Source organism: Ovis canadensis, chromosome 1 (genome assembly GCF_042477335.2).
Source record: "Ovis canadensis isolate MfBH-ARS-UI-01 breed Bighorn chromosome 1, ARS-UI_OviCan_v2, whole genome shotgun sequence".
NCBI lineage: Eukaryota > Metazoa > Chordata > Mammalia > Artiodactyla > Bovidae > Ovis > Ovis canadensis.
The window spans coordinates 96,139,533-96,155,057 of record NC_091245.1 but is presented as its reverse complement, the minus strand read 5'-3'; the positions used below and the strand labels follow the sequence as shown (position 1 = coordinate 96,155,057).

At 38.8% G+C, this 15,525-nt stretch overlaps 1 protein-coding gene across 1 annotated transcript in view; it reads left to right on the top strand.

The window, feature by feature from the left end:
* Positions 1–15,525, top strand: part of SPAG17 (sperm associated antigen 17) — a 259,656-nt gene that overhangs the window by 147,083 nt on the left and 97,048 nt on the right. Inside the window, exons 21-24 of the mRNA XM_069602119.1 lie at positions 1,494–1,733; positions 3,150–3,261; positions 5,669–5,824; positions 7,179–7,292. Of these exons, the coding sequence (XP_069458220.1) occupies positions 1,494–1,733; positions 3,150–3,261; positions 5,669–5,824; positions 7,179–7,292 (622 nt within the window). The remainder of the gene's footprint in view (positions 1–1,493; positions 1,734–3,149; positions 3,262–5,668; positions 5,825–7,178; positions 7,293–15,525) is intronic.

The window sequence follows — 15,525 nt, the reverse complement described above, 5'->3', positions numbered from 1 at the left end:
TCAGAGATCATTAGAAATTATCTGAAATACATTTTTGTAGTGTAATGTAAGTGTCTTAATTTTTCTTTGCCCAGATGGACTGTCATTTTACTAGTACTATTTGATTAAATGTAATATTAATCCCCACCTCTTAAACTAAATTGAAATGTTGATATGTCACATATTAGGTACCCATTTTTAAATCTATATTTTAAAATCCCTATAAAATGATAAAAGACATATTCTAAGCTCTTCTGAACACTGGAGTGTTTAGTGTTTGTGTCCTTTGAAATTCATATGCTGAAAATCTAACCCCAATGTGAAGGTATTTTAAGCCATTTTTTAATGCTGAATGCTGTTTCAGTCACCCACTTATTTATTCCTATACAAGTACCACACTATTTTAATTACATTAGCTTTGTTGTAAGCTTATACACTGGGTAGGCAGGAGTTGATTTCCCCATCCCACCAATCTCCATCAGTGTTCAGTTACCCTCAAAATGTTGTTGGTTGATATTGGAGAGCCTCCCAGGCTTCTTGGTATTAATGGTAAAGATAAATTACATGGCAAAATATATGTTTGCTGCTTATACTAAATTTTAAAGTACCTGTTGGTATTGAAACTAATATCTCTTGGGGCTTTTTCCTTTATTTAGGAGATACATTGAATTATGGAGATTGATTTAACAGTATGAATAGCCTTTGCATTTCTAAAACAAACTTCCCTTCAGCATTTCCTAAAGTTTAATCCTTATCCTACAAAACCACATATGCCATAATTGCTTAAGTATCTCTGGAAGAGGAAAGAGGAAAGAGTTAAAATATGTATGTTTTTGTTCCATCCTAACTGATCTTTGATAGTAGAACCTAGGAATTTTAAATTTTAGTAAGCTCCTGGGTCCATCTTTATGTACATTATTGATGAAAATTATAACACCAGTTTTTCATGGCATATTATTATAATAAATAACTAGATTTGATCTGATAGTATTTTATCTAAAATTTTTGTATCTAAGTTGATTGAAATTATAGGCTTTTATATTGTTTTTAACAAGCATCCCTATTAAGGTTATGTTGGCTTTTTAAATTTAGTTGATACACAGTATTATATGTTATATTACAATGATGATTTAATACCTTGTTTTTGAAATACATTATGCTAGGAATGTTTCCTTGAACATCTAGTCTATCATATTACCGATTATTTAGAACCTACATTTTGGATTTGGCTCATGTGGAAAATATAGGAGGCAGAGAAACCAGCTAAGAGGCTGATGCAGTAACTCAGGTTAAAGATAAAGAGACACCTGAAGTTAAAAAACGAAAACTGCAACAGAGGTGAGTGAAGAAGCTGCAGTGAGAGAATCAAGGATTGTATGACAGTCTCTAGTTCAGTATTTTGATCCATCAGAGACATAGCTTATAAAAATTCACGTAAAATGGTCTCCAAAGTGAACCTGAATGGGATCAGATTTGTTTCAAAATCCTGTTAAATGTTTTAAATGTGTTTACAGGCCTGGAAAGAAGAACAAGATCGGTTAGCTGAAGAGGAACGCTTAAAGGAAGAAAAAAAAGCAGAAAAGAAGAGTAAGGAGGCTGGTAAAAAGAAAGGCAAGGAAAAGCTAGAAAAAGAAGATAGTAAGATTTTGAAGAAAAAATCTTTTATAAAGGAGAAATTGAAAGAAGAGCAAATGAAGATCCCGGAAGTAACAGAGGAGCCCCTCCAGGAACCAGAACCTGAGATAGTTTACCCGGTAGAATCAATTTTCTAAAAAGCCCCTTTGGGTTACTCCTAATTGTTTGGGGGAAAACTCAGCTTCGTCAGAAACAAGGTTTTCAGTCTTCATTGCCGTCAGAGAGGCCTTGGGGTTTCTGCCAGTATAGGTGATCTCACACCTGCAATCCACCCTCTGATACCTGGAACCTTCTTTGCAGCCAATTGGCAAGACAGCAACACCCTCAGGCCAGTTTTTCTTGAGTGCCATGAAGCTAGGTTTCTAGATGGAATTTTGGCACAAAAGCATGCATTTAGGTATATGTAAATAAGCAAGTGTGATAGGTCAAAATGTTACCAAACCGAACTTGGGTGCACTTACCCACACACAGTAAAGCCAACCTACTGACACCGGGTTGTTGAGAAGGAAAGTGCAGCATTTATCCAGGGCGCCAAGCAGAGAGTCCTGGACTCAAAGCAGCTGACTCCCCAGTGGGTTTCAGGAAAGCAGATATCAAGGCCAAGTGAGGGAGGGGAGTCCCAGGCTACACGATCAGCTGTGCACAATTCTCTAGTTGATGGCGAGGTAATAGGTCTCAGGGGTAGCAGAGTCACAGGTATTAACATTATCAATCCTTAGATGTCAATAGGTCTGGGGGCTACTGTGCTTATTGTCATCAAGTAGTTAGTTTCTTCCATTTAAGGGGAGTTTTAGCATTTATAAAACAACTCAGGAAATGTGCATGAGATACTATTATCTAGGTACTTAGAGGAGCTAAAGCAGAGGATATGAGGGAGGTAGTCTCTCCTGTGAAGGCCTCATAGGGTCCTGAGGACACAGAGGTTGGTTTTATCTGACTTAGATGACTGGACTTGCTGAGGGCATTGGGTTGTCTCTCTGTCGGCACCCACATTTCTTGCCTGTAGCTTTTACCTTTTCCAGTCTCTCCCTCAAGCAGTTTTACAAGAAAAACATAATGGGCAAAAATTAGGGGAAAAGTAATAGTCCTCATCGTTTCTAGTTACTACTCTGAGCCCGTTGTTCTCAAGTTTTAGTATGTAATCGGTGTCACTTGGAGCTGTATTAGCCACAAAGTTGGAAAAGTCTTTAACACATGACCTTCTAAAGTGTAAAGTTATTAATATTCCTCTATATCAGTTCACTTTAAATAGAAAGTTAATAGCCAATGAAAGAAATTGATTTCTCTTCCTATGGTATTATGAAGATAACCCAATGAACAGAGTTTAAAATCATGAGCCTCCTTTAATTCTGCCTGTTATTGTAAGACCACAGAAGGTGCCAAAATAAGATGGACACTGGCCTCTGAGTCTAAAAAGTGATAGACAAATCCTTTAGCAAAAATAAGGCTTATGGCAACTTTAACTCTCTCACGCGGATGACCTAATCTTTGTCAATGGCCATTCCACATTCAAAGCATGATGTTTTCTCTTCTAGTTTCATGGATACAACATGGGAGAAATACCTGTGCAAATCTCAGGAACAAATTATTATCTGTATCCTTCCGATGGAGGGCAAATTGAAGTAGAAAAGACAACATTTGAAAAAGGTACCATTTGACAGCAGCTGGTTAATGGCTTGGAAGATATTAGCCCATTTCAGATCACCGTGGGGCCTTGTCCTCCTGACTGTGATGAGTGAGAGTAGTGATATGCCCCCAGTAGCTCATTTATGCACCATGTTTGCCATCTTCAGACTTCACTCTTTTCTGTTATAATAGCCTCTGCAAGGCACAGGCCACCTCAAGGTTAGCTGGACATACTAAGACAAATATTCCATGATGTGAAAATATTGCTATAGGATTGGAAAATAATAGTAACTGCAATAAACAAATCATTATTTAATCATGTTCATTACAACAGACAGTATTATCTCAGAAACCAAGCACAAACTGTAAATTTAGAGCCAATTCCTGGTTTGGTCTTCTGGAGCACAGAGCTTGGGGCCCTGCCTCTGATATCCAGGTATTTTAGATAAAGAGTAATCGCCTCTGGATTCAGAAGTCTTCAGGGGAGGAGATCTTGCAGAATGAACTGAGGCAGACCTACTCTGGAAAAAGGACATGCATTGTTCCCCCCAAGGGAAGGGCAGATCTGGGCTCTAGGAAACTTACCAAGGATATCTCATAGAGCGTCTTTTTACTGTGCTTTAAAGATTTTTTAGGATGGGTTTGAGGACCTGGGCTTTATTTGAACAACTTATCTTGTAGGGAGCAGTGGTTGCTGAGAGCTGGGAAGACTCAGTAGGGAGGGAATGTGAGCAGGATCCTGTTTAATGTCCACAAGATTATGCAACCCAACAAGGGCCACCAGGGCTGCTCCCACCTACACTCTGCCTATGACACCAGCCACCCCTTCTCACTTCCCACCCTTCCTCCACCTGCCATCCCTCTCTTAGTTTTCCTTCCTCCCTCCCTTCCTTGTCATCAAATGACCATAATTCAATGAAGAAATCATTACAAGAGTGAGAATGCTATTCCCTATGTGGAATCATGGCTCAAGCATCATTAGGTAGTAATTGCCACATCAAACAAAAGATCATACTAATGATTTTTAAAATAAAAAGGCCTGCAAGTTACTCAAATTATTTAAAGAATTGTTGTGGTACAACTTCTATCAAACGCCAGACTTTTTTACTATATAAAGTTTGTTTATTTGAAACATGAAAGGGATTTTTATTATAGATGTTGTTCAGTTGCTAAGTCATGTCCAACTCTTGCAATTCCATGGGTTATACACGACCAGGCTCCTCATTTCCCAAGCAAGAATACTAGAATGGGTTGCCATTACCTTCTCTCATTAATAGATTTATATACATATGTATTTCTATTACCACAAGTTTCAGTATTTAGTATGTTGAATATCATCCCTGGGTGTACAGTATAATTACAGTGATAAGTACAGTGATAAAGACGAAATTCAGAGTCACATAACTGAGAAGAGCACTAGACTCTAGTTTTGTAATGCTATGTTTTGTTTTCAGTAACTATTCTTCACTCATCAGTATTTTCATATGCATATAATGTATGGAGAAATGTGAAAGTGGGCTTCCCCGACAGCTCAGTTAGTAAAGAATCCTCCTGCAATGCAGGAGACCCTGGTTCAATTCCTGGGTTGGGAAGATCTGCTGGAGAAGGGATAGGCTACCCACTCTGGTATTCTTGGGCTTCCCTTGTGACTCAGCTGATAAAGAATCTGCCTGCAATGTGGGAGACCTGAGTTCAATCCCTGGGAGAAGAGAGAGGCTACCCTCTCCAGTATTCTGTCCTGGAGAATTCCATGGACTCTTTAATATATATAAGTTTCAGATAGTTCATATGCTATCTGAAAGTATACTATTTTCATCTTAATCCTATCAACTTTGAGAGATGATCATTCAATGAAAGTTGAAAAGCCTGGGTGAAAAAAAAAAAGAAAAAAGCTGAAAGAGGAGAGAAAGAATGAGTCAAGACACTGAAAGAAAGAATATGTTGTTTGGGAAATTCTTATGTGTTCTTAATAACAACTGCTGTAACTAACATTCATGCAATTCTTTGTAAACCGCAAAATCTTTTCACATTAACCCTCGCACGTGATTGATCATAAAGTTGAGTATAGGTGAGGAGCCTGGCAGGCTACAGTCCATAGAGTTGCAAAGGGTCAGACATGACTGAAGAGCAACTTAGCACACATATAACCTTAGTTCAGCCTATTTATTCTCCCTTCTGTAATTTGATTTTAGGTGTGAGCAGAAAATCTGAAAACGTCTTCCTGATCCACCTGCTATTTCTTCCTGGAATCCCGCCATTACTTTATTCCTTTAGGTATCTTTTTTATGAAAATGGTGACATCCCTAGGTATTTCCAGTCCTGGCTTACATTCTATTATGTAAATTGGCTGCATTATTTTGAGGTTTTATTACAGAGTTTAACGGGGCATCACCACCAGCCCACTTTCTATCCCATGATTCTTCCCCAGGTCCAACAGTTATCAAAATGAAAGTGAAAAAGGACAAGCACAATTTTTTAATTCACTTAAGAGACCCTAGGAAAATTGTGGAAAAGGAAAAAAAAGAAGAGGATTATCCTTCAGAAGATGAGAAAGAAGAAGGAGGAGAGCAAAACTTCAAAGCAGGTGAACAGCTGCATCTTTGTGGCAGTGTATTAGTACCTCAGTAGGTCAACCACATCCACCTAGCAGAAACACAGGTGTCCCCCGCAGGTAGCATGTGTAATTTTTCCAGATGATAACTGAAGTGTTTTGCTACCTTATGTCTATACATTTTCCATAACATAATGTGCATATATAACACATTGTATATATAACTGATCTATAGTGGGCTGCTTCCTTGGTTTTGCCTCCTCTGGGAACCCAGCTTTTGATTCCAGCTGCCATGCAGGCTACCTTGCCTGGCTGTGTTTATATAGTAACACTGAGTTTGCAGTATCCATCCTGTCCTGAATTTTATGTTATGCACTATGCCATGTGCAGTCTCTAGGAGTCAGGTCCCTGTTAATCGACTCGTACTGGAAGGCTTGGCTTCTCTCCAATATTGACTGCAAATGGTAGAGTTTTTATCTGGGCTCTTCTCACTTTCTTCTCCCTGTAGTCTCAGATTTCCCAAGTTGCAAGGACAAGAAAAAAATCCTAAATTTGGCCATGAGCATCTCTACCTGCTTGTAGGTGAGAATTCCAAATGGATGTCCATTAATCATACACCATAAAACTTCCTGATAACACCATTTAACGTCTCCAGGCACCTTTCACTGGAGAAATCAATTGCTTCTCACCCAGTGTGGGTTATACCTGCAAACAAAGATGAGTTAATTAATAAAATGCTTTGAACACAAGTTAATAATAAGTTATAATAAGATCAGTAACTAAATCTTGCTAACAAATGTAGTTACAGTCTCAGTATTTTCCAAATTCAAGGTAAGAATACAGTGTTTGACAAGTATGAATGTACCCAAGAACATTTTAGTTTTAAAAATTAAAAAAAATTTAATGGCTTTTCTGTGTTTTGCCAGATATAAAAATACATGGTTTAGTATAAAAATTAGGAAATAAAGGAATATTTTTAAAAGATGACAGTTGCCCATAAGTCTACCACCCCAGAAATAACCACTATTCACAGTATATTTCTCTTTCTTTATCATAATGTGAAAGTGAAAGTCGCTCAGTCGTGTCCAGCTCTTTGTGACCCCATGGACTCCACAATCCATGGAATCCTCCAGGCCAGAATACTAGAGTGGGTAGCCTTTCCCTTCTCCAAGGGATAATGAGCAGTTTCCTTTTCATTAAATATCCTCTACAAACCATTTTTCAATGATTTCATAATAATTCATTGGTGTATATTTATATATATCATAATTTGCTTAATCATATCCTTGTTTTAAACATATTTAGATGATTTCCACTTCTCACTGAATTTTGCTTACTTTTTTCTTTGATAAAACAGAAATGTCCTTGATTCAATTTTATCTTTTAGAAGAATCAAATAAAGAGAATAAAGCTGTCAGCAAGTTTGGATCTTTTTCTGCCACCTTGGAAAATGGAATCTGCCTCTCAATAAGTTACTATGGATCAAGTGGATCAGCACCAGGTGAATTAAACACAACAGAAAGGATAAATGTCCTGTGACCAAGGGCAGCTGCTCATCCTCCATCTGCTTTCTTGTTGATAAACATGTTCTGATTTAATGCCCCTCATTTCCTGAGCAGTGGGAATATTTGTGTGTGTACATATATATGTAAGTGCATATGTATGTACACATATAATCTTTCATACATAGAAAATAACAGTGGAAAGGCATTTTAAACAGCATTTATCATATGTATAATCTCCCATATAACTGCATATTATAACCACATATACATACATATAAGTTATCTTTGTGAACTAGCCCATGAAAATCAGTCTGTTAGATGGTGACAAAACCAACATGATTGGCTGAGGAATCCTCTTGATTTTCTACAGAATAATATTTCTTTGAATCCTGTGTTTGTAGAACTTCTCACTGTGCCTCAGAACATTAGTCTTAAAGGAGCCATTCACTAAACATCTTGAAGGATTTATTTACCCTACTTTCAATAAACAAATTCTCCAACTGGAAGCTACTTCCTTACAAACTGCAAAATAACCTGTCACTTTACCAAGAACCAATTAGGAGAACTTGTGGGTTCTCAGGCATTTTATAGGGATCTATCCACAAGATGTTTAAAAAAAAAAAAAAAAAGCTTTATGAAATCAAAAGGTAATCCCAATGCTGTGTTTCCTTACACTATGTGGGAATCTCTGTGATCAATTATCTGCCTGACCATGTAGATCCATTTCTCTAGAGACAGGATTCCTATGGATCATTAATCCACATTTCTTCAGTTCAGTTCAGTTCAGTCGCTCAGTCGTGTCTGACTCTTTGCAACCCCATGAACTGCAGCACGCCAGGCCTCCCTGTCCATCACCAACTCCCGGAGTTTACCCAAACTCATGTCCATCGAGTAGTTGATACCATCCAGCCATCTCATCCTCTGTCATCCCCTTCTCCTCCTGCTCCCAATCCCTCCCAGCATCAGAGTCTTTTCCAATGAGTCACCTCTTCGCATGAGGTGGCCAAAGTACTGGAGTTTCAGCTTTAGCGTCATTCCTTCCAAAGAAATCCCAGGGTTGATCTCCTTCAGAATGGACTGGTTGGATCTCCTTGCAGTCCAAGGGACTCTCAAGAGTCTTCTGCAACACCACAGTTCAAAAGCATCTATTCTTCGACGCTCAGCCTTCTTTACAGTCCAACTCTCACATCCATACATGACCACAGGAAAAACCATAGCCTTGACTAGACAGACCTTTGTTGGCAGAGTAATGTCTCTGCTTTTTAATATGCTGTCTAGGTTGGTCATAACCTTCCTTCCAAGGAGCAAGTGTCTTTTAATTTCATGGCTGCAATCACTATCTGCAGTGATTTTGGAGCCCAAAAAACCAAAGTCTGACACTGTTTCCACTGTTTCCCCATCTATTTCCCATGAAGTGATGGGACCAGATGCCATGATCTTCATTTTCTGAATGTTGAGCTTTAAGCCAACTTTTTCACTCTCTTCTTTCACTTTCATCAAAAGGCTCTATAGTTCCTCTTCACTTTGTGCCATAAGGATGGTGTCATCTGCATATCTGAGGTTATTGATATTTCTCCTGGCAGTCTTGATTCCAGCTTGTGTTTCTTCCAGTCCAGCGTTTCTCATGATGTACTCTGCATATAAGTTAAATAAGCGTTTCTTACCTTGTGCCAAATATTGTAGTCCCTTAGTGAATTAAATTTGATAGTATTCTTGCTTTTATTTGGGTTTTGACCTTGAACTTTGTATTTTGATTTATTTTTAATCAATTTGGAGAAGTCATTTGGTGCCTAGCAAATTATGTATTAAAATCCATGATCGCATACAATCACTAACCACACTCCTTCTGAACAAGGTTATCAACTTTTTACATTAAGATATTTACATTCTACTCTCTATCAACTCTACTGCTGCTATTTCTTAAGTGATTTCCTTATTCTCAATGAATCCTTAAATTAATATGTAATCTTTCCATTTAATACAGATGTTCCTCATTTTAGGTTATAGGTATTGCATTTTAAAATGTTTATAGAGTAGATAAGAAGTTTTGTTTTAGTTCCTGTATATTTTTAAAAAGTTGAAGGCATAGGTCTTTGTAAAAAAATATATAAATTATAAATTCCTTAAGGATGTATACAATATTAATAATATTTAAGAATACTTATCTACTAATGGCTAAACAAATTTTCAATCCAATTCTCCCATCTTAATTCAGTATGCAGAGCTCTCTGGAGCTTATTCATTTTGCTTAACTGAAGTTTTATGCCCACTGATGATGATACTACTTTATGCTTCCAATTTCCTTCTCTCCCCAGGCCCTGGCAACCACCATTCTACTCTTTAGTTCTGTGAATTCAGCTATTTTAGATATTCACATAAGTGAAATCAAGCAGTGTTTGTCTTTTTGTGACTGGCTAGGGCTTCCCTGATAGCTCAGTTGGTAAAGAATCCACCTTCAATGCAGGAGACCCTGGTTGATTCCTGGGTTGAGAAGATCCCCTGGTGAAGGGATAGGTTACTCACTCCAGTATTCCTGGACTTCCCTTGTGGCTAAGCTGGTAAAAAAATCAGCCCACAATTCAGGAAACCTGGGTTCAATCCCTGGGTTGGGAAGATCCCCTGGAGACAGGAAAGGCTACCCACTTCAGTATTCTGGCCTAGAGAATTCCATGGACTGTATAGTCCATGGGGTTGCAAAGAGTCAGACACAACTGAGCAACTTTCACTTTATTTCACTTAGCATAATGTGCTCAAGGATCATCCACAGTGTTGCACATTACAGAATGTCCTTCTTTTTAAAGACAATAGTGTTCCATTGTAGGTATACATCACACTCGAACCATTCGTCTGTCAATGGGCCTTTTGTATTATCTCCACAACTTGGCTCCCCTACGCTTTTTGTGCCTTTCAGTTACTTGATGATCCATGTTATCTCTTATCTCCGACCAATTGCCCATCCTGTGCCGCTTGCTCAGAACTCTTCCTCTTGCTATATATACCACCACTTTCAACAGTGAACTTCCTCCCATGCTTCAGGACTCAGCTTATAGGTTACTTGCTCTAAGAAATGCTTCACTCGTGTGAACTAAGTCTTTGGAGGTGAGTGGAACTTGCTTAGGCAAAGAATCAAAGAAAGGGAATTCTATACCAGGAGCAGCATGTGCAAAATCTTTGTAATATAAAAGTGTGGCACATTTGTAGAAAAACAATTGCACAGTATAGTCAGGCCTCCATATCCCGTATCTATGGGTTCTGTATTCATAGATTCGACCAACCTCAGGTTTAAAATATTCTTTTAAAAAATTCAAGAATTCAAAGAGCAAAACTTTGCCCCCAAATTGGCTATATGCCAAGCACTGCTGAAGTCAGGTGAATGATGGGATGTGTAGGCCCACCCTACTGTGACCTCCCACCACATCACAAATCCACAGTCTCTCTAGTGCTCATTGTATGAGCATTGTTCTTCTGGCATTTTGTGTGTTTGCTACACATGTTATGTGTGCATGCTTGGTTTCTGTGGGAAAATGGCTCCCAATAGCAATTAAGTGGTCAAAACAATCCCACAAAGGCCAAGAGGGAGCACAAAATGCTATCTCTCAACAATAAAATACAAATCTTTAGATCTTTTAAAAATGACATGTGCCTTGCTGAAGTGGGATGTAAGGTCACTAAGAACAAATGGAACATTCTCACAGTAATGCAGAAAGAAGCTGAAATTCATAGAAGTGTTAGAGCTGCCCCTACAATGGCAAAAATTATCTCTCTGGTTCATGCCAAAGTGCTTGTAAAGACAGAAAGCATTTTGTGTGTAACTAAGGGCCAAAGCGTGAAGCATGTCCCTGGGGGTAGCAAAATTATGGATGAAAGAGCACATAGCCTCTGTGAGCAATGCTGTGGGGATGGTGAGGAGAGCAAGGGGAAGGAGTTTAAGGGTCTTAAGAGATGGCTACTTAGGTAGTAGAGTGTTAAAGGTCCCTCAAAAACTTAAAGGTCATGGAATAATCAACATCAGCCGATGCCAAAGCAGCATTGGTCTTTCCAGAAGACCTCGAGAAACTCACAGAAGAGAAAGTTCACTTTCCAGAGCAAGCCTTCAGTTGTGACAAAACAGTCTTATTCTGGAAGAAGATGCCCAATCATATTACATCTGTAACAGTGCCAGGTAAACCCTGGGGTTCAAGGCCCACAAAGCTCACCTTATTCTGGGTCTGTGTGGCAATATAGCAGGTAACATGATCAAGCCTAGTCTATAAGCAAACAACTCCTGGGCCCGAAAGAACAAGAACAAAAATTGTCTGCCTGTGCTCTGGAAGCACAACAGGAAAGTTTGGGTGACAGAAGTCTTGTTCTTGGAATGGTCCCTCCAACGCTTCATTCTTGAAGGGAAGAAATATCTCGAAGAGAAGGGGCTGCCATTCAAGGGGCTCCTCTTAACTGGCAATGCTCCCAACCAACTGAATTTCTCTGCCTCATTGACAAGAAAGTGGAAGTGACATTCCTGCCTCCTAGTGCTGCATCAGTGCTGAAAGAAAGTGTGAAAGTGAAGTCGCTCAGTCGTGTCCGACTCTTTGTGACCCCATGGACTGTAGCCTACCAGGTTCCTCCGTCCATGGGATTTTCCAGGCAAGAGTACTGGAGTGGATTGCCATTATAGCCACTCAATCAAGGCATCATCGAGGACATTAAGGCAACTTACACCCACCTTACCTTGGGGGAGATTCATGCTATCCTTGGTGCTAACCTGGACTTCAGCATCATGGATTTATGGAAGAGCTCCACAGTTGTGGTTTGAACTGTGTTTATTGCAGAGTCTGTAGGTACCCTGAAGCCTGAGACAGTCAGTGCATGTTTGAAGCCATTATGGAATGAGATGGCTGATGGTCTCAACAACTCCCCCAATATTGATGTAGAAATCATCAAATATCTAAATATCTCAAATGTTGCAAGGGAAGATTAAGGGGATGCCTCCTCTGACATGGTCTAGGATGATGTCAAAGAACATATAGAAGAAGATAAAGGGATCCTTAGCAACAAGGAACTCGAAGATCCGCTGAAGTCTTCTGCAGATGACTGTGGTGATGCAGAAAATTTAGAGGAAGCAGAGCCATCAATTTGAACACTTGAAAAAATGGCATTGACTTTTCAATAGGTGCAAGTGTCAAAGGATGTGATCCTCAAGTACAATCTTTTTTTGGACTGAAGCCTCTGTGTCACCCAAGGTATAACAGCATACCTACAACTACTGAAAAACTTGTTTGATGATACATAGAGAAGGAATAAACAGCTTCCTCTAACAATGATTCTAACTAAAGCATCTGCAGTTGTGAAGCCTAGACCTTCAACACTTGAAAATCCTCAGCCCTCAACCTCCAGGGATCCTGACATTAGTGTTACTGAGCCTCCTCCAAAGTGTCAGTCTGCAATTGGAACCCAATTATCTGGACTGAATACATTCTGACATCCTGTCATAAGGCTTAACTCAGCCTGATGCCTCACCACTTACCAACAGTGCCACACACCTCACCTCGCCACACTGGTACCATAGATACCATATAGCGATCATCATTGTCATCATCATCATCTAAGGGAATCAGGAGAGAAGAACCACGGCTATGGTGAGTGTTAGCACTATGTTTGTGTATGTGTGTGAGAGAGAGAAAGAGAGAATGAATTAATATTTTCTCTATAATTATATTTTCTATATAAACTTGTATTTTAAATAATATATGTTTTATTTTGTATTTTTTACATCATTAAATAAAAGCAATCTGTAACTGTTGAAAGAAAAGGTTACCTTGTTGATGTGTACCATACAGTTAAGCCTATGATGGTTGCATAGTTGTGGCTATACTGAATATAAACATACTTTTTTTTCTTGTCATTTTTCTCTAAATGATACAATATAATAATTATGTACACAGCATTTACATTGTATTAAGTATTATAAGTAATCTGGAAATAATGTAAAGTATATGGGAAAATGTCCATGTGGTTAGTCACTCAGTCCTGTCCAACTCTTTGTGACCCCATGGACTATAGTCTGCCAGGCTCCTCTGTCCATGGGATTCTCCAGGCAAGAATACTGGAGTGAATTGCCATGCCTTCCCCCCGGGGACCTTCCCTACTCAGGGGTAGAACCCAGGTCTCCCACATGGCACCCAGATTCTTTACTGTCTAAGCCATCAGGGAAGCCCAAAAGTTAGGAGTATTCTGAATGGGATGTAGCCAGTAAGTTTTTATATTGCTATTAGCCCAAGAATACTAGAGTGGGTAGCCTATCCCTTCTCCAGGGGATCTTCCCAACCCATGAATCAAATCAGGATCCCCTGCATTGCAGGTGGATTCTTTACCAGCTGAGCTACCAGGAAAGCCCAAAAATGGCCTTAAACACTGCAAAATGTAGATGATTCTTTAACTAAGGGGAAAGAATATCAACACTTCAACAGCCTGTGCTCAGGCTCACAGGCAGAAGATTCCTTCACATACCAAGAGAATTGGGTATTGAAATGGACAGTGTGAAAGACCCCAGCCTCCTTCTCTTACACCTCTCTATGCGAATAAATACTATACCATTTTATATGGAACTTGAGCATCCATGGAATTTTGGCATCCATGAAGGTGTCCTGGAACCAACCCCTGTGGAGTTGAAGGATGACCATATAAAATACAGCTTGTATGAAATATTTAGTATCTAATGCCCTTCTAGGCTCCCACAGTGCTCTGTACTTTTGCTAACACAGGCTTAACACACAACATTGACTACCTGAGGCTCTCTTGATCTGAATTGCCATTTCATTACAAGTTCCTGTTGTGTCTTTCAGCACTGGTTACCCAATTCATGGTGCATAGTAATAGGTACTCAGTAAATATTTGCTGATTGAGTAAAAGGATGGAGATGAGAGGGAGGAGTTTCCAGCTGCCCCCAACTAGATACCATTCACTGCTGATATTCACTATTTCCTATGAGTCAGGCATCTGGTTACATCTACTCAGAGAACTCGTTGTCTAATGGGAAGAGAAATCATAAATAGTGAGGTAACTGCATAAGTGCTAAAAATTATATATAAACCTAGTACTGGGGACAGCCAGAAAATACTTGAGAGAAAAGGCATAATGCCTTGAGATGAGACTTTATAGCTGAGTAGGAACTATCAAGACAAAGCAACAAGGAAAGGAAATTCTGGACAGTAAGAACCATCGGTATAAATATACAATTGTGTAAAAGCATGGCATCTTTATAGAAAGATGAGAAGTTGAGTGTGACTAGAGTGGAAATGGGTGAGCATTGTGTGTCCTTTAAGATTAGTGAACACTGAAGGTTTTTAAGTAAGAAAAGGAAAGTGAAATGAAAAGATTTTATTTTAGGAACATAATTATAGTGATAGTTTGGAAATACACTGAGGAGTGTATATATTAGGAAACTACTACCAAAAAAAGCAAGAGAATTAGAATTTGAATTAAGGTGGTAGGAATGGATATGAGAGGCATGATATGAAAGCAATATCTGAGGGCTCTGTAAATGGCTGGATGTATGGGTGAGTCAAAAAGAGAAAATGCAAATGATCTCAATGTCTAACTTGAGAAACAAAGTGCATGATTGATCATGACATTGACTGAGGTTGAGAACATAGGAAGGAGGGTTATCTGCTTGGAAGAATAGAGGTTTATTGTTTTTGAAATATCTCCATTACCACAAGCAGAGGGGTGATAATCTAAAAGCAGTTGGATTCCTCCAGTTCCATTCTTCTTTCTCAAGATTGCTTTGGCTACTCGAGGTTTTTTGTATTTCCATACAAACTGTGAAATTATTTGTCCTAGCTCTGTGAAAAATACTGTTGGTAGCTTGATAGGGATTGCATTGAATCTATAGATTGCTTTGGGTACTATACTCATTTTCACTGTATTGATTCTTCCAATCCATGAACATGGTATATTTCTCCATCTATTAGTGTCCTCTTTGATTTCTTTCACCAGTGTTTTATAGTTTTCTATATATAGGTCTTTAGTTTCTTTAGGTAGATATATTCCTAAGTATTTTATTCTTTTCATTGCAATGGTGAATGGAATTTCCTTAATTTCTCTTTCTATTTTCTCATTATTAGTGTATAGGAATGCAAGGGATTTCTGTGTATTGATTTTATATCCTGCAATTTTACTATGTTCATTGATTAGCTCTAGTAATTTTCTGGTGGAGTCTTTAGGGTGTTCTATGTAGAGGATCATGTCGTC